The following is a 17,341-nucleotide window of genomic DNA, read 5'->3' on the forward strand; positions in this document are numbered from 1 at the left end:
GGCACAGACCCGGACTAGGAACAAAAAATTTAATGTATTAAAACTGCTAAAGGTTTGACTCAAAATGAAAAGCACTGAGTCCAGTTTTAAGTAATCTTTCAATGAAATTACAGCTGCCACATGTAAAAGTGGCATTTTCGTCAGTCATACTTTCACTGTGGGCAAGGTGACGTGCTAAGGTGAAAGTAATAATCATGGCTTTGCCATTTCTTTCCTCATTTATGTCTAAGAGGTTTTTTTTACCTACAGAAATTCACATCCAAGTTGAAGGATTCACATCTAGCCTGAAGGGTTTTATCAGAGAGGTAATCATGACATTAAATTCACAGAACCAAAGAGAAAGCAATCCAAGCAATTGATATAGAAAGACCTTTATCGACATTGTTTCGAACTATTCTTGCTTGCACATGTAATAGCACTTTTTACCTCTAAAGCTTAATTGGTATAGAGATGGCAATTCTTAATGAAAAGTTTAATACTTTATCCCCTCAATGAAGCTGTTAAAATTATAACTGAGGCATGCAGTAATGCTTCAAATTAAACAAGGAGAGATTAGAGGTGACTTTTCTGGCACCAGAGAGAGAAAAAAAGTTAAACAGAAGAAATACTTTAAAAACAACTAAAGAGGGAAAACCAAATGTTGATTAGTCACAGTTTATGAAAACCAAGGCAAGTAATAGAGCTTGTTAAACCTGGAAGGGTTTGCTAGTCTTTTAGCTGTTTGGATTGAGGTTTTGCTTTTGAAATCTTTTTGCAGTTTTACATTTTATCTTTAAATGTATCCCATTCCAGACAAAATAATATAATCTTTCTATTCTGTTAAAAAATCATGTCACTATGTGTCTTTATGGGTTTTTTGAGATGTTTTTGGACACCCCTAGTTAGAAACAGAAGCTTGCACTTGGTTGCAGCTGTTGCCTTTGCATCAGAGAAGTCTCTTGTGTGAGCCTTGAGAAAACTCAATCAAATCCAGTCTCACTGGGAGCCTTTCAAAAAGTTTCACCTCACAGGTGCTCTGTCATGAGCATTTAACAGCAGCTAAAACCTCAGCTTCTTGGGCACACTTGTGTTGAGCAGCTGCAGAACTGATAAGCTTTAAGTTTTGATTTAAAAGACAATGAAGAAGTCAAAGCTGGCACTGAGGGACTCTTTCTTTCCCCTTTCCTCAGTGGACCTCTTGCCACCCACAGAATTGTAAAAGGAAAAGCAGTGCGAGAAGTGAGAGCCCTAGCAGCAGGAACAACTGGAAAAGTGGCAGCGGGTCAAAGTGTGACCAGAACATAAAAGGGAAATCTTGATCTGGTCCACATTACAACCAAGTTAGCAACACCAACAATAAGCAGGTTAAAACGAAAGCAAACAAATCTAACCCATGAGCATGGAAAGCACCAAAAAAAAAAAAAAAAAAAAGCCACCATCAGTTTGTCCCTTTTGACACAGAGGGGATTTTTCACAGGGGAGAAGAAAGCTTCTGCACATTTACATCTTTATTTGTTCATTTGCATGGTTTATTGACTAGAGAAAGCTGACTCACATAGTTTGTGGTTCTGACTTCAGCCTCCGAAGACAGCTCCAAGTGCTATGCTAATCTAAGAAGATGCTTGAAGTGCAGCACATGAAAGCTTCACTGCTTTGACTGAACTTGAGCCTCTGCCCTTGAACCTATCGATGGAGTGACCCCTTTCATGTAGACATACTTACTTCTGATGAGAACAGGCACAACCACTGTGTAATTGCCAGTTTTACTTGTGACCAAGAGGGTGTATGTCCCAGCTTGTCCTTCTTTTATTTGGGAAAAAGCCAAAGATGCAATATATCTATAAAACAGAAAGTTGTATTTGTCATGCTAATATGAAGAAGGTAATATGCAACACACACAATTAAATGTTAGCTCTTCAGCACTTGCAAAAACCCTTCAAAGACACTGGTATTCATTATTTACACAGTGCCCTTCAACCTGAAATACTTTCTTCATGTGTCTTCCTACGCAAGCAGCACATAGGAATTTACAGTCACAGTACCACATCCTTAAGGCTGAGAAGCATTGGGAAGGATGGCCTTCCTGAGCTGGAGGCAGTTCAGGAGCTCCACAGCCAAACACTTTACCCACAGTCTCATTCTACAAGTTTCCATGAGGAGGGAATTACGGAGCCTCAGATTCCAGTCCAGGTTTGGCTGTGAGAGTCAGAATGCTGGTGCTGTTGTTCTTGATCTGCACTGTGATCCTAAAAGCCACATAATTTTCATGCCTCTGTTTCTTTGGCTATAAAATCATAATTTTTCCTCAAGATCATGGCAAAGCTCAAATCCATCAATGTCAGAGAGTGCCTGGAGACTCCCATGCAGGATGCCATACAAATTAAAAGAGCAAGCTTATTTTAAAATGTTCTTAGTTTTAAGATTCATATGTGTACATTGATCTAAATGACAATCAGTAATGTGCTGCTGAGTGACAACAGTTAAGGATTAAGAGATTGAAAAAGATAATGCATACATGAAATCAAACACAGGCACAGCCACAGAAAACATTCGATTTGCATTCTAAAAGAAAACATCTCTTAAAGGATCTTTGATCCAGTACATCCCTTGACTTACCTATTCTCTGAGTCAAAAGAAAGTTTACAGGCTTTGCTCTCTTTAAAGAACCAAAAGCATGAAATGATATTTGAAATGCTCATTGTTATTCTTAATTCAATATCTTCTAATACATTGACTTCCACATTTTTTATTGTTTGGTAGATGTTCTCTGTTCCTTGAGAATTCAAGTAACACCCAAGATCTTCCAAAATATTAGGAACCTGCAATGTGGGAGGACAGACTGTTAGGTATTTATTAGCAGTTAGCTTTATTTGCTTTTTTTTTTGCACTCAGATATTTTTAAAGGGTTCTATTTCTACCACCCAACCTATTAATAAATATGTGGAATTCTACTGCCTGAGGAAACTCTATAGGGCTCCTGTTGAATTAGTCAATTCTGTTCTCTAGACAAACACCACAGAACAATCTTAGCCAGAACCATGATAAATTTCTGTTAGTGATACAAATTATTTACACTTGATTTTATTTTCTTTTGTTTAGAACCACAGGGAGACACAGAACTATAATAAAACCTTTCTGTTTGGAACTTGGATGCGAAGGCAGGGTCAGAATATTGGGTTTATTTTAGCATCTCACTGCTTGTCACTGCATCATCTGCATCATCTGCCAGGCTGCTCCTCAGCTCCTTGGGGGCTTTAGTGGGTAAGGAACATTTGGGCTGGATGCTGTCATGTTTTTCATTTCCTCACCCCTGTGTACAGCTAAAGGAGAATTGCAAACAGAAACAGAATCTTCCACAGTCATTCTGAAAGCCACCAATGGATTAGTGAGTCTCTAAGACTGGCTGCAGCAAAAGGTGGCAAGGAAGTAGCTCTGTCTGAAGAGGAGCCCTAAATGTCTCCATTGCTTTGTTGGGTGAATTTTATCCAGCGCAAGTCTATAAAAGGTCAGAGTTCATTGCATCCCCATTTTGTTGGTTGGTTGGTTCTTCTCATGCCTCTCTCCTTTCTCCTGACCTGAGAAGTACCCAGAAATAACAGCCAAATTCTGCCTTGTCAGATACAAGGACAACACAGCTTTGGCTGCTATACCTTCATTTGTTATTTGAATTACTGATTCATTTATTCAGGAATGAAAAAGATTACATAAGACTTCCTTGAAACAAGAATCCTTAGGAAATATTTTAACCACAGGTCTCAGCTGATTTATAATTTAGTTACACATCACCTCCACCTGGTTTTCTACCATTGGGGGTTAGAAGAAAATAAAATGGTATTTAATTCATTGTCCAGCTTTGGTGTTGAAGTCAAAGTTTGGATCTGACAGGGATTTATGGGCTTTGGTGGTGGGAATAGAGGGTGTTACAACTTTCTGTCAGTCCCAGCAGCTGTGGCACACACCCCCTATGGCCTTGGCAGTCTCCTCTTCGGGGCACATATTTTTATATATATTTTAACACTGATACATTGCCAACAATATCCAGCAATATTCAGGCATGCTGATATAAGGTAACAGCAAGCTGTTAATAAAAAAGCTGGTTTTAGAGAAAACTGGTACTTAACTATACACAGTTTCAGAGTCTGAATTTTCAGATATGCATCCCTCTAACCTGCTGGAGCCATATTTGGCATAACTCTGGATTTTGTCTGTGATGTCCTCGGATTCTAAAAGTTTAGGGTGTAGTAAGTTGCTGGGAAGGTATCCTGGAGTGGACAGGAACATTTTATAAGCAACTTGTTCTCTATTATATCACCTTAGGAGCTACTGATGTCTCTGGTGCTTCTGAACCTTCATCCTTCTGACTGATAAACCCACACGTGATCTCAGATGTATTTTGAGTCATTGTAGAAGTGAAAGCAACTGCTGTCATAACAAAAACTGCAAAACAGAAATAGAAAACACATGCAATAAAGTCTAGATCTCTGCTATGGGACAGTAGTTTTAGTTAAAATACAACAAAACTGTAGAAAGATTACATCTTTAAAAAAAAAAGCCAAACTGAATATGCAGACATACTGTATGAATATACTAACTCTGCATTTGTGTATTGAAGCTGAGTGGAAGCTCTGTTTGGAGAACCTTTCAAAAGCACAGGCACATCACACTTTACAAGTATGTCCCATAGTTCTGCAGAGAAAGTCTAAAGACAAAAGCCACTATGTGTTATAGAGGCTCCTTTAGAAACAGCATTACCAAACACAGATGCTCTCTTGCACTTCCCTTTTGCATCCTTGTGCTGGAAAGCACCAAACGTTGCAGCACCAAACTCTGCAGCACGGAGATGGAAGATCATCATGCCAACTGTGAGATGGAGGATGATCATGCACCTTCCTTCCCACAGAAGGCAAAGGCAAGGACTGGGACAATGAGAACCACCTGCTGTAGATCAGGTTTGAAAACATCTAGGGAACATGAAAGTGAACAAGTCCAAGGGACCTGATGAGATCTGAGGTCTGAGAATCCTGAGGAAACTAGCAAAGGAAGTGGATAAGCCTCTATCCATCATATTTGAGAAGTTATGTCAGTCCTGTGAAATTCCCACTGATAAGAAAAGGGAAAACATAAGTTGCCTTTTCAAAGAGGAAAAAAAAAAAAGACCTGGAGAACTACAGGACAGGCAGTCTTGGTGCCTGTCCAGATTATGGAGCAGATCCTCCTGGAAACTATAAGGCACATGGAAAATAAGGAAGTGACTGGTGATAGCCAACATAACCTCACTAAGAGCAAATGGCACCTGGCAAATCTGGTTGGTCAATGGATGGATGGTCAAAAGCTTGATGTCCAAGCAGAGAGCAGTGACAAGCAGTATTCCTGAGGGGTTGGAACTGGGACCAATATGTTTTAACATCTCTATCAATGACATGCACAGTGGGATCAAGTGCACCCTCAGCAAGTGTGCTGATGACACCAAGATGTGTGCTGCAGGCAACACACTGGAGAGAAGGGATTCCATCCAGAGGGACCTGGGTTGGCTTGAGGGGTGAGCCTGCGGGAACCTCATGATGTTCAATAAGGCCAAGTGCAGGCTGCTGCCCCTGGGTCAGGGCAATCCCAAGCACAAACACAGGCTGAGCGAAACACTGATTGAGAGCAGCTCCGGGGCAGAAGGACTCAGGAATGTTGTGGATGAGAAGCTCAAGATGAGCTGGCAGTGTCCAGCTGCAGCACAGAGAGCCAACTTCATCCTGAGGTGCATCAGAAGCAGTGTGGGCAGCAGGTCAAGGGAGGGGATTCTGCCCCTCTGCTCTGCTCTGCTCTGCTCTTCTCTTGTGAGACCCAGCCTGCAGTGCTGTGCTCAGCTCTGGGGTACAGAACGACATGGAGTCATTGGAGCATGTCCAGAGGAGGGGCACAAAGATTATCAGAGGATTATCAATGATTATCCCTTACGGAGACAGGTTGAGAGATTTGGGGCTGTTTAGCCTGGAGAAAAGAAGGATGCCATTCAGCACTTTGCAGGCACCTGAAGAGGGCTAGAAGACAGCTGGAGGGGGATGTTTTACAAGGGCAAGGGGGAATGTTTCAACTGAAAGAGGGCAGGTTTAGATTAAATGTTAGGAAGAAATTCATCATTAGGAAGGTTTTGAGGCACGGAATGAGCTGCCCAGAGGAATTGTGGATGCCCCAAGTAGCAGAAGTCCTTTATTCTTATGTGTAAAGAGCAGTGTGGGAAAGCTTCTGATGCCTCAAAGGCATCATCTCTCCAGAATGCTTCCTATAAGCCTTTCTGCAGGACTGCAGCTTGAAAGGTCACCTTTCAGCTTTAAAGGAGCTACAGTAACCATGTACCCACCACTACACCAAACAGAAGGAAGACTGTACAGCTGGCTGGGTGAAACGTGTCTGATTTCCATTAATTCTCTAAAGCCAGCCATCAACAGTACAAATAAGCAGTGAATCATAAAATAACATATTTCTCCTGGCAACCTGAAATATTTCTGCCCTCAGGCCTCGGCGTTTTGCTTTGTTTTCTTTATTTTTTTTTTTTCCCTCAGTTCCTGAGAAGGTTGCACATAAAGCTAGGTGCAGAGTTGAAAGAAGGAAAGAAAGTAAATATATCACAAAGTGCTTGAAGGATGAATGTGATGAGTCTCTTTCTGCAGGCTATGAAGGAGCAAAACTGGAAGCAGGAAGAAATGAGTTAGACTTGGGGCCATCTCCTCCTTGCCATTTGTATCTTCTGGAACTGTCTGAGCTCTGAGCTGGCAACAGTTTGACAATCTCTTCTCCTTGCCAAAGTGTGTTAAGGCTGAGTCTTTCTCATTCAGGCACACAACATACACTTCATTTTGGTTGCCTCCTTTCCACAGCATGCACAGGCAATGGTCTGCTTCTGCAGATGTCTGAGTAAAACCCTGTGTGTTATCCCTAAGAAAGATGAACGTGATTTCTTTGTGGAGATATGTATCTCCATCCTTTGGCTATAAAAATAACAATGGCACTTCTTGAGTTATAGTGCCAGCGGGCAGCTGAAAGGCAGGCATGCATCAGGTATCTACACCAAGCATACTGAATTCCTTCAGATTCCTAGCTCCCTCCCTATCCTTTCACCAGGTCCTTCTCTGCTCAGCATTCTCCACTTCTGTTGGTTTGTTGGCTGATTTTTTCACCCTTTTCACAGCAGAGACTATTCACCTTGCTCACGGTGAGGGATTTAGCTGATGGAAACCCACCTATGTCCTCTGATTTCTAAAACACACCAGCAGAAACCACCTGAAAATACGACCTCAAAATCTCAACTCATTTGGCTTGCTGAGCATTCCCTTGCTTTATGTTTCTGATTTGTGAATAATTTAAACTTCTGATTGTACAAGCTAAGCCAGTGTATCCCAATGTGGCATTGCTCCCCTTTGCCCATGCTGCCTTGTCAGAGGGAGTCCTAAGGACACAGCAGAAGAGGGGAGGGTGTACTTAAACATCAACAGGGAGCAGATTTGCAGCCAAAAGTTAGACAGCTGTAACAACCAGACTGTGAGTGAGACATGCAAACAAAGTGTCTGATGAGTGGGAACTGCAGCTGTACAGGATGGTGTGAGGGACTAGGCTGGAAGCAGTGAGAACCCTGACCCCCTCATGTGTAAGTAAAAATGTGACTCCTCTTCATGTAAACTGCAACAGCTTGCCACTGCTGCTGCGTGCCTTTATTCCTGTGAAGGATTTTAGGGTAAGGGAGGATGTTTTGAACCTGACATGATTCTAGATGCTTTACAGAGAGAAATGAATGAGTAACATGATAGTAAGTATTATTTACGTGATATTGAGTGGCCTAAATTTGTGTAGGTCTTGAAGAAAATAGAAAATCAGAGCATGAATGAGCCTTTCAGAAAAAGTAAAATCAAGAAAAAAAACCGATCATGTTCTGATTTGCCATCTTGATCTTTCAACTTCTACATGGCCTCTTCAAGGGCTGCTATTATGGTCTGCACATCAGTCATCCTCCTGAAAACCCAAATTAAGAACTGCAGAGACTGAAAGCACTGGGTGAAGAATATCAAATATGTAGCATGCATAATCATATTGTCTATTGCTGAACTAGAGTGAAGCTGAAATGAAAATAAATTGCTGCCTCTGAACAATGTTTGTTTATGCCTGCTTTCCATCTTCATTATCTTTTTATAGGTTATACAAAATTAAAGGCAGTAGGAGAAATCTTGTTCTCACTGCAGTCAGACAAACATCTAGCTGCCAAAGACAAAGCTAAGATTTCATCAAGATGTGTTGGCACATACTTGGGCAATGCCTGTAAAAGGCAAAGAGAGCTTACGTGTTATGGTACTGACAAGAAAGGTCTGAATCTACTGAAGAGATACCAAAACAAGAAGCTCTCTTTAAGCTAGTTCAGCAATCAGATTAATGCAACTGCTTCCAAAAGTTTATTTTCAAATGGGACCTGACAAAAGTAGCCTTTGGGAAACCGCGAAAACCACTCCAAAATATGCTGAAAGTCTGAGTTAACTAGAAAGACAATAGCTTGGAAACAGGAGAACTGTGAAAGATGAAAACCTTTCTCTTCCTACCAAGGGGTCCATCTTGTATTTGTATTCAGCTCAGGGTGCTAAATATTTTGCATAGCAGCCAGGCCTTCCCTAGACATAGAACAATCTTCCACTCTGCTTTACAGCCCAGAACATTTACACAAAGCAAAGTATGATTTGGGTCTTCTTTGGTTTCTGAATATGTCCTCTGAGTGTGACTCTGGATTAACTTTCCAAAATTTTCTTTGTCATCAGAGGAGGTCGATAGACCCTTTCTTCCAGGAAAACTGTTATGTCTGTCATGACTTGTAAGAAAAAAGTCTTCAAAGTAGTGGCATTGAGCTCATTATTGAGCTCATGGATGAGCATAATATTCATTAATTAACTCTTTAAAAGCTCCACTTTTGCATGTGGTAGACTTTTTCTCAAATCACCCCCAGAGTGGTGGATCCTGAAGTGAGAATTGTACTCTATACAAATATGCTAAAAATCAGAGGAAGGCAGGACAGGTAAAAAGAACTGATCTTAAACTAGTTCCTATCTTTTAACCATATCTAATTTCTCTCTTATCAAACTTAACTTTTGTCCTTCCTCATCTTTTTGCATATCTTTCTTCCTCAGCATCTTCACCCTTTCAGCTTAAATAACTACCAGCTCAGAAAAATATGCACCTTGTTCATTCTTGTATGATGGTAGAGCCAGAGGTGTTCCTCTGTGTTTTGGAATAATAACCATGTTAGAACAGGGTTTAACAAGCAAGATGGGTGACAAGGTGCCTCTGCTGCAGCTCATGCTAATTGCGACCAGCTGTTGGAACACTGCCTGGGATATGTCTGGGTCAGGAGCAGTCATTTATCTGGTCTTACCAGTTAGTTACAATAAATGTCACGTGAATTGATTTAATTATTCACACTCGTGTTCAAGCACGATTGAGATTTGAGGTGGAAAGAAGTCTGTGGAGTGTGATGGCTCTGTGTGGAGGATTTGGAGAGAGGGGACGAGAATCTCTAGACTTGAATCACTGAGCAAGACAGCAGAGAGAAAGTGGAGCAGGGGAGGTCGTGTAGCTTCAAAAAGTGCTCAATTTGGGTCTGTATACTGAGTCAAAAACGAATAATGGGGTCCAACAGTGACGCTATCCAGCATCCTGGAATGTCACTGTCACCCGCCAGTCTGGTTCGCCACGGCCTGCAGCCCTTCGCGCGGATTATTTTTGCACCTGCATCTGCCCCCACCACCTCCGCCGCCCTCCCGGCTCCTCTCCAACCTGCGCCTCCCTCGCAGGCAGCCCCCGAAAAGTCCCCAGAAAAGGACAGCGACCTAAGAATAGAAAAGGTGCTGGTATAGAACGGGGTCTCCTCCTCCTACAGGCTCGAAGAACATGATGTTGAGGTTACGGTCTGTAAGGAGTATTGTGATTCCTGCGGCAAGGACTGGAGGGACAGGAGTAGGAGTACTGCGGTGATTAGGGCTGATCAGACGACTAGGGGGGTTTGGTATTGTGAGAGGGCAGGAGGTTTTATGTCGATTGCTGTTGTAATGAAGTGGATTGCCCCTAGGACGGAAGGGACGCCAGCCAGGTTAGCAGTGGCTGCAGGGGGGCGGGCGGACGGCAGGGGGCGCTGCCGGAATGCCGGCGGGATACGGGCCGGAGGAGATGCTATGCTTTTTTATGTTCTTAAAAAAGCATAGACACAGAAGTGCCTTGTGAATTCTTTCATGCGTTAATCAAATCGCTGATGACTGACTTCATTATCTTTTTTTTTTTTTTTCCCGTGGAATCTCCAGCAAACTATTTCCTTTTTTTTTAATTGAAAGACAAAATCTTAAAAATACTTCAGAAAGTTAAGGAAGAGTCCAGAACACGAGTCTGATGAGGAGCAGCTGAGGGAGCTCAGCCTGGAGGAAAGAAGGCTAATGGGGGACCTTATTGGTCTTTACAACTACCTTAAAGAAAGTGTGGTGAGCAGGAAATCAGCCTCTTCTCCTAGGTAAAGAATCAGAGGATGAGAGGAAATGGACTCAAATTATGTCAAGAAAGTTTAGGTTGGATATCAGGAACGATTTCCTCAAGAAAGGTTGGCCATGTGTTGGAGCAGGCTGCCCAGGGAAGTGGTTGAGTCACTGTCCTTGAAGATATTCAAAAGACCTACAAATGTAGCTCTTCGGGACATGATTTAGTAGTGAACTTGGCAGTGCTGGATTAATGCGTGGACTTGATGATTTTATAGGTCTTTTCCAACCTAAGTGATTCAATGATTCTCTAATTTTGAAAAAAAAAAATAGAAAAAAATTCGAGTTTTCTTTTCATAAGAACAACTGATATAGTAAAATCTTCTTTCTCAGAAGAACACCTTCATGTAGGTTGTGCCCCTGTTTATTAAAGTGGCTTCAAAATTATTTCTTCAGAAGATATATTAAACTAGAACTTGTCACAGTGGGTAAACCGTTTCTCTGCATCCAGTGTAAGTCTCAGCAAAGGGCTCTGCTGTTGATAACATCCATCTTATGTCAGTTTCTGTAGTGAAATCACACTATCTCTCTTAAGAAGTTTGCTTCCCTAGTTCTCCCAAATGTAATCAACGCCTTAATCTACAAGATCTTCTTCAACATATGAGAAGCAGAGAAGTTTCCTCAATCTGCCTCAGAAATCTACTGCCAAGACCCACCTACTTCAAGAGAGCCTGACACAAGCAACAGGGAAAGCTCTGTCCATTCTCTTTAAAACTCTGTGTTTTAAATTTTCCTCATATTTTCATCAACCTTCTGTTTTCAGGTCCCAGATGAAAACAGCTGCAAGAATTTGCTCTTTCATGGTTTTTCTTAAGAAATACCTAATAACTTGGTCACTGTTTTCAATTTTTCCTCTGTCTTGTTATGTCCTAAGAAATTTTGGTACAGATTTCAGCAAGCTTCATCTTTTGGATAAAATTATGCTTTTCAGTGCTAATACCTGTCTTCTTAGAGGAGGACAGTCAGCAGCCCAGCCTATGGCTCACTGCAGAAAACTTGTAAATTACATAGAGATTTTATCGAAGAATAATTCAGATGGCTGAAGCTTTCAAATAATGTATAACATGGGGCATATTGGAAAACCTGACCAAAAGTCTGTGGGAAAACTAGACAAAAACTTACCCCAAAGAACAGGCAGCTGTGAGTCAGCACATACTCCTGCTTTTAATGATTACTTATAGGTATGTCAGATTCAGTGCCTTATGTAGCAACAATAAGCTCACAGTGAGAGGAACTGCTGGAGTATTTTTCTCATTATACTATTACATATCCAGTGTTATTGATTAATTTTGCCATAGAATTTATTGCAGGCCGACATCCAAACCATGCCTTGTGATAAAATAGTGATTTCAGCATTCATTAAGTGAAGAAGAATAACAATGTAGTTTGCTCAGGTTGGTGCTCCCAGGAACCTCACTGAAATTCCTGCTGCTTTAGTCACATTTTGGATGATTCCAGCCACTTGTGATTCAGTTGCAAAGAATAACTGGGACTTCTGAGGACACCCTTTTTTAGGAAGTGGCTGAAAAGTGGCTGAAAATACAGTGAACCTCAGCTACCATGGCAACCTCTCTGAGGAAGAGCCTATGCTGTGGCTGGTTCTTCTTCTGCTTCTTGTCCACATCTTCCGTCCTCTCAAGGGAGCTTCTTCTTGGCTCCCACATCACCTTTCCACCCCACTAAGTATGGTGAAAAATGAGCCACATTAGGAGGAGTTTTGCCAGCAGACAGAGGTCCTTTGCCTCTACTCAGCACTGTCAAGGACACACCTGGAGTCCTGTGTCAAGGTGTGGGCTCCTCAGTGAAAGAGAGACATGGGCATACTGGAGGGCAGTGCAGTGGAGTGCCACAAAGACGATTATGGGATAGGAACATCTCTCCTATGAGGAAAGGCTGACAGAACTGGGACTGTTCAGCACAGGGAAGAGAAAGCTCAGAGGCACAAACGCCTGAAGGGAATGTGCAAAGAGGATGGAGCCAGGCTCTCCTTGGTTGTGCCCAGTGACACACAGGCAACGGGCACAGACTTTAACACCATATGGGCGACCAAACATGGACACACATTGCCCAGAAAGGTGGTGGTCTCCACCCTCAGAGGTATTGAAATTCTCCCAGGACAGGATCCCAAGCAGCTGGCTTTAGAGGGCTCTGCTTGAGCAGTGGGGTTGGACCAAATGACCTCCAGAGGTCCCCTCCTCAACCCTGCTGTGATTGTGTGAACAACTGCACAACTTTGTGGGCAAAGAAGCACTGGTGTGATGCCACCACAGAGGCCTCCCACAAATCAGAAAGTGGCACTGGGCTGTCCTTATCCTTGATTGTTCTCTAGAGGATGTTTGCTCATGGGAATGGCATGTTTGTACTGTTAAGAAGCTGGATAGACAACCCTGAAGTAAGGTAAACAGATCCATCTCATCTAATGACATAAGTAAGTTTGCTTTAACTCTTTTTCTTTTTTTTTTTCTAACTGCTCCGCGTTTAAGTACTCCAGTCTCATTATCCAACACACTGTAGCACTTCTACTGACATTAGTGGAATTATTAACTTCTTGCAAGCAAAGGCTACTTTAACTTAAGTATCTAAGGGTAGAGGTATAAGAGTCCTCACCCAAATTCAAGAAGGAGAAAAAGGTCTGCCTGAAACAGAAATGAAAACAGAAGGTGTCAGATAAAGAACTGATACTCCTTGTCATCCTAGTCCTGTAAAACTTCCCTTTTAAATGAAAACAAGTTTCTATAATTGACTAGATGATACTGTCCTTACTTTCCTGGAAGAGGGAATGACGAGGGAACGCAGAAGGACTGAGATGTGCATGGAGGAAGAATGGACAGAAAGAGGGAGAGTGGGAGAGAAGAATTTTGCTGCAAAATAAGAAAAGACAAAAATAAATCTGAGATATTTGAAAAAAATAATCACAGTTGCTATTTGGAACTAAATATGGTTAAAATGAACAAAATAAATATAGTTGTTCTTATTTGTCTCATTAGGAGGTTAGGGTTAAAAGCAATTGCAATTCCAAAGCGGTTGTACAAATGTAAAATCCAACATATTCCTTATAGAGCATGTTGTAACAATAAATCACTTTTCAAAGTAGCCCTTCTATCTCACACATTAGAAATCTTATCTGCCACCAAAGGAGTAAGTGCCTGTAACTAAGTGTTATTGTCTTTTACAACAGTAAGAGAGCCAAACATCCAGGCAATAAGCTAGCTTTTCTGTCTGTTCGCCCTGCTCATTTTTTCCGCAGTTTTAAAGGAAGATTTTCAGAAAACCTAAATCAACCCAGAGATCTAAACCAGCTTCTCAGCTGAAATGTGAGTTTCATGAAGTTTCAGGTATTTTGAGAGGTACATTTTCAGAAGCCTGTGAGCAGGAGGTGCTCCATGCCATATTATTTTGGGGGTCATTATAGGAGGGGCTCCTGCAGCAGGACAGGGTGCCCACAGCCCTGCTCTGCTGACAAACTTGCCTCTGCTGAGCAGCCACAGCAGCAGCAGCACCCACCCAACACTGGCAGAGATGTGGGGGCAGCCATGGAAGTCGGGCTACACTCTGGGCATCTTTCTGCTTCTCAGTACCTTGGAATATGGGTAACCAGAGGAATTTTCTGGAGAAAAGAAGGGGAAAAATAAATGGCTCCAAACCTCACAAGAAACAAAACACCCATAGTTTAAAGTTGCATTTACTTCCATTGGAATAAAACTGTTTTCCTGCACAGTCCTTTCACCTTCAGGAATCTTCAGAAGTGATACCTTATCTTCTGATCCATGAAATATATGGTGATGGATGACCATGAATATGTGGTCTGCTGGGCCAAACAGTTTCCCTGAGTGAGCAAACCATGTACTGGCCTTATCCAACATTCACAACCAGCTTGCACTCAAGTTTTTGCATGTTTTGGAAAAGAGACAAGATCAAACTTGATTCCCCCTGGGGTGCTCATTGATTTCACCTCCCTGCCAGTGGCAGGGCTCAGTGCCTGAACTTGCTCTGGAATGTTTGTCAGCTGTTTTGTTGGAGAGAAATCAGTGTATTGCTGGGAGTTGAACAGATCCTGCAGGTGGCTGGGTCCCACACATTTCTGGGTTCTCCTCCAAAAGAAACATGCTGGCCCATCTCATATTTTCCAGGATCTCTGCCATAGGAATTTAATGGACACTTGTATGTTCTGTGAGGGAATTTTCAACAGTACTGCCCTATAATTTTTGTGCAGTTAGACACACCATAATCTAATCTGGACCTTGTTGGGATCTGAGTTTGCAGTCCTTGCTGATCTACAATTTCCTCTCATTTTCCAGTCACAAGGAGATTTTAGGCAGCTTCTCACATCTTCATTTCTCTCAGGTGCCCTGAAACTGGGTTTCATGAGCATCTCTCAGTAAGAAAGGGGTGCAATTAAAAAAAAAAAAGGGAGCAGGAGTGGTTGTCAGTGGAAAACTTCCTCTGATGAGAAAGGTCACTGAAAGTTTCTTTTTACAAAATTCTCCAGTTTGTAAAACACGAAACTACTACTGCCTCTGTTCCCAGGCCCCATCCATGCTCCTACCTCATCCACTAATGCAAGGCTAATTGTATGCTAGATAACACTCCCTTTAGCCACAAACTCTTGTTTGGGATGACCAGAAGAATGTAAGACAAGAAACTGGAATAGTGCATTTAATGTATATAGTTGTATTTACATATATATTGTATTGTGTATATTGTTTTCTGAAGTCCTTGGGATTAAATTCCTTGCTGCTGGGGAGCATTTATTTGCAGCAAGTAACACAGGCAAGATGCTTGTTCTTTCTTGAAACTTTTGCAGTTCTGAGCCTGTAATTTTAAGACTGATCTGCTGCCTTAAGTCTAAAGAAATATTGTGGAGATTTCCCTACAGGTGTTATTATTCTTTAGCTTTCCTTTGCTGGTTAAGTGTTGCCATTTCTGATGGCACTGGTTCATCATATGGATACCATCTGTTGTCAACACAATTTATTACTCAGTCTTATCTCCAGACACAGATTCTTAAAGGGAACACAGGCATTTTTTAAGAAAGTATATATAATTCATTAAATGTTTCACATTATTTACACCAAAATTGTTTTTAAGAGTGATCTGTTAGAGACACGTGTGGAACTAGCAGTTCTCAGGATTTTTGCTGTCAAGTCTGTCTCTGATGCTTCAGATTCTAACTGTTTTGTATGTCCAAAGGCATTTGCATTTTTTCCCTACAATAGCCAGCCTTATGAGAAGAAACACTGCCTCCCTGTACACCTTGCCTTGACTAAATATTATCTCAGCAGAAAGAACATCAGTCCTCCTAGAGGATAATATCTTGGGGCTCTCACATCTTTTGCTCTCTCTGCAGAACTGTCTCTTAGCCATGCTGACAGGGCCCTTTGGACACCAACACATCCCAGATGCCAGTAACTTTTATTTATTTTGTTAGGCAGCCTGCAAAAGTAGCAAAGCCCAGTCAAGAAGAAAATACAGAAATCCCTTTTTGACAGGGTTTGCTGAGTAGTATGAACAGTCATGCAAAGCACGAGATCATAAATTATTCATTTTCATTTTTACTCCACCTTCTCTTCAAATAGCTCACGTAGACTTTCAACCATGAATGAATAATACCTAACAATTGCTCTTTGAAGTAAATATTATTATCTCTGTATATGGAGCTAAAAATGGACCACAGGTTGTTAAAAAACTTTCTCAGGTATGCACCAGCACTGTATCAATCAGGAGAAAAACATGCACTCAGTCCTGGATTTTGAATCAGCAAGATAATTTTTGATAGGAACAAGCCATTAATTTTAGAGAAAAACAGTTTCAGGTATTTGAGATGGAAACAAATGCTATTTCCTTTTTTCTTAACAATTAATTGCTAGGCTGGCTCTCAGTAGAGGAAAACAAACTTTAAATTCCAAAACTCTTCACTCAAACAGTAAGCAAAGGTACTTTCTATATATTAATATCAGGCCTTCTTCTATTTAGATCATTAAACAACAAAAAAAAAAAACCTGATAAGACAATGGTGCATCATTATATTTCTCTCTACTAAGGTATCTGATTTACAGATTATTTATGTGGGAAATTGCAGGTATATTATTTAAGTGTTCAGGTCAAACTAGCATTAACAGCAGGAAATACATTTAAATCAGAAGAAAGAGAACAAAAAAACCCAGTAATTAAAATACTTTTTGCCTTGAGCATAAAATGTGTCAGATGCAGTAAGAGCAAAAGCCAGGCTGGGCTGGGAGAGATTAGGGTGATGGGAGGAAGAAGAGCATCTCCAGATGAGAGAAGAAAGATAAGACACAAAATAAAAGATTCAAGAGAAAAAGAAATACAAGGGGAAAGAAAGATGTGAAGGGATGCAGTGAGAGTGGGAAATGGAAAGGAAAGGGGCTGAGGAGTGTGATGAGAAGACCTCACCTGTGAGCTGAACTGGAATTCCAGCAGAGCAGCCCTGGGGCCGACTCGCTGTCATGGCTGGTGGTGCCCCGCCGTGCCCTGGCCCCCAAGTGAAACTCAGCCTGCAGGTGGTTGCCTTAAGGGTGCTTGACACTGCCCACAGTGAAACCACTTCTTCAAAAGCGAGGGCTTCAGACCTGAGCCACAAGGAAATGGCTGTGGGACGTGGAGAAGAGGGGCGCCTCTGGGGGTCAGGGAGCATCTTCCTTCTGTCAGAGGATGCCTCCACCAAGCTGAGCAGCTGCCTCCACTTCAGCTGCTCAGTCTCCAGTCCTTTGCTCGCACTTACTAAGACATATTTTCTCCTGTAAATTTGTGTTTTCTCACTTCAACTCTTGTTTTTGAAGCAGTTACAATTTCTG

At 41.7% G+C, this 17,341-nt stretch overlaps 1 protein-coding gene across 1 annotated transcript in view; it reads right to left on the minus strand.

Annotated features, from left to right (window-relative positions):
- Positions 1–17,107, minus strand: part of FLT3 (fms related receptor tyrosine kinase 3) — a 42,661-nt gene extending 25,554 nt beyond the window's left edge. The window contains exons 1-4 of the mRNA XM_074535272.1: positions 16,941–17,107; positions 4,292–4,416; positions 2,596–2,798; positions 1,702–1,817 (exon numbers count right to left, since the gene is read on the minus strand). Coding sequence (XP_074391373.1) covers positions 1,702–1,817; positions 2,596–2,798; positions 4,292–4,416; positions 16,941–16,995 — 499 coding nt within the window. The 5' untranslated portion in view covers positions 16,996–17,107. The remainder of the gene's footprint in view (positions 1–1,701; positions 1,818–2,595; positions 2,799–4,291; positions 4,417–16,940) is intronic.
- Positions 17,108–17,341: the final 234 nt, after the last annotated feature.

The sequence above is a fragment of the Zonotrichia albicollis genome, chromosome 2, assembly GCF_047830755.1.
Source record: "Zonotrichia albicollis isolate bZonAlb1 chromosome 2, bZonAlb1.hap1, whole genome shotgun sequence".
Taxonomy (NCBI): domain Eukaryota; kingdom Metazoa; phylum Chordata; class Aves; order Passeriformes; family Passerellidae; genus Zonotrichia; species Zonotrichia albicollis.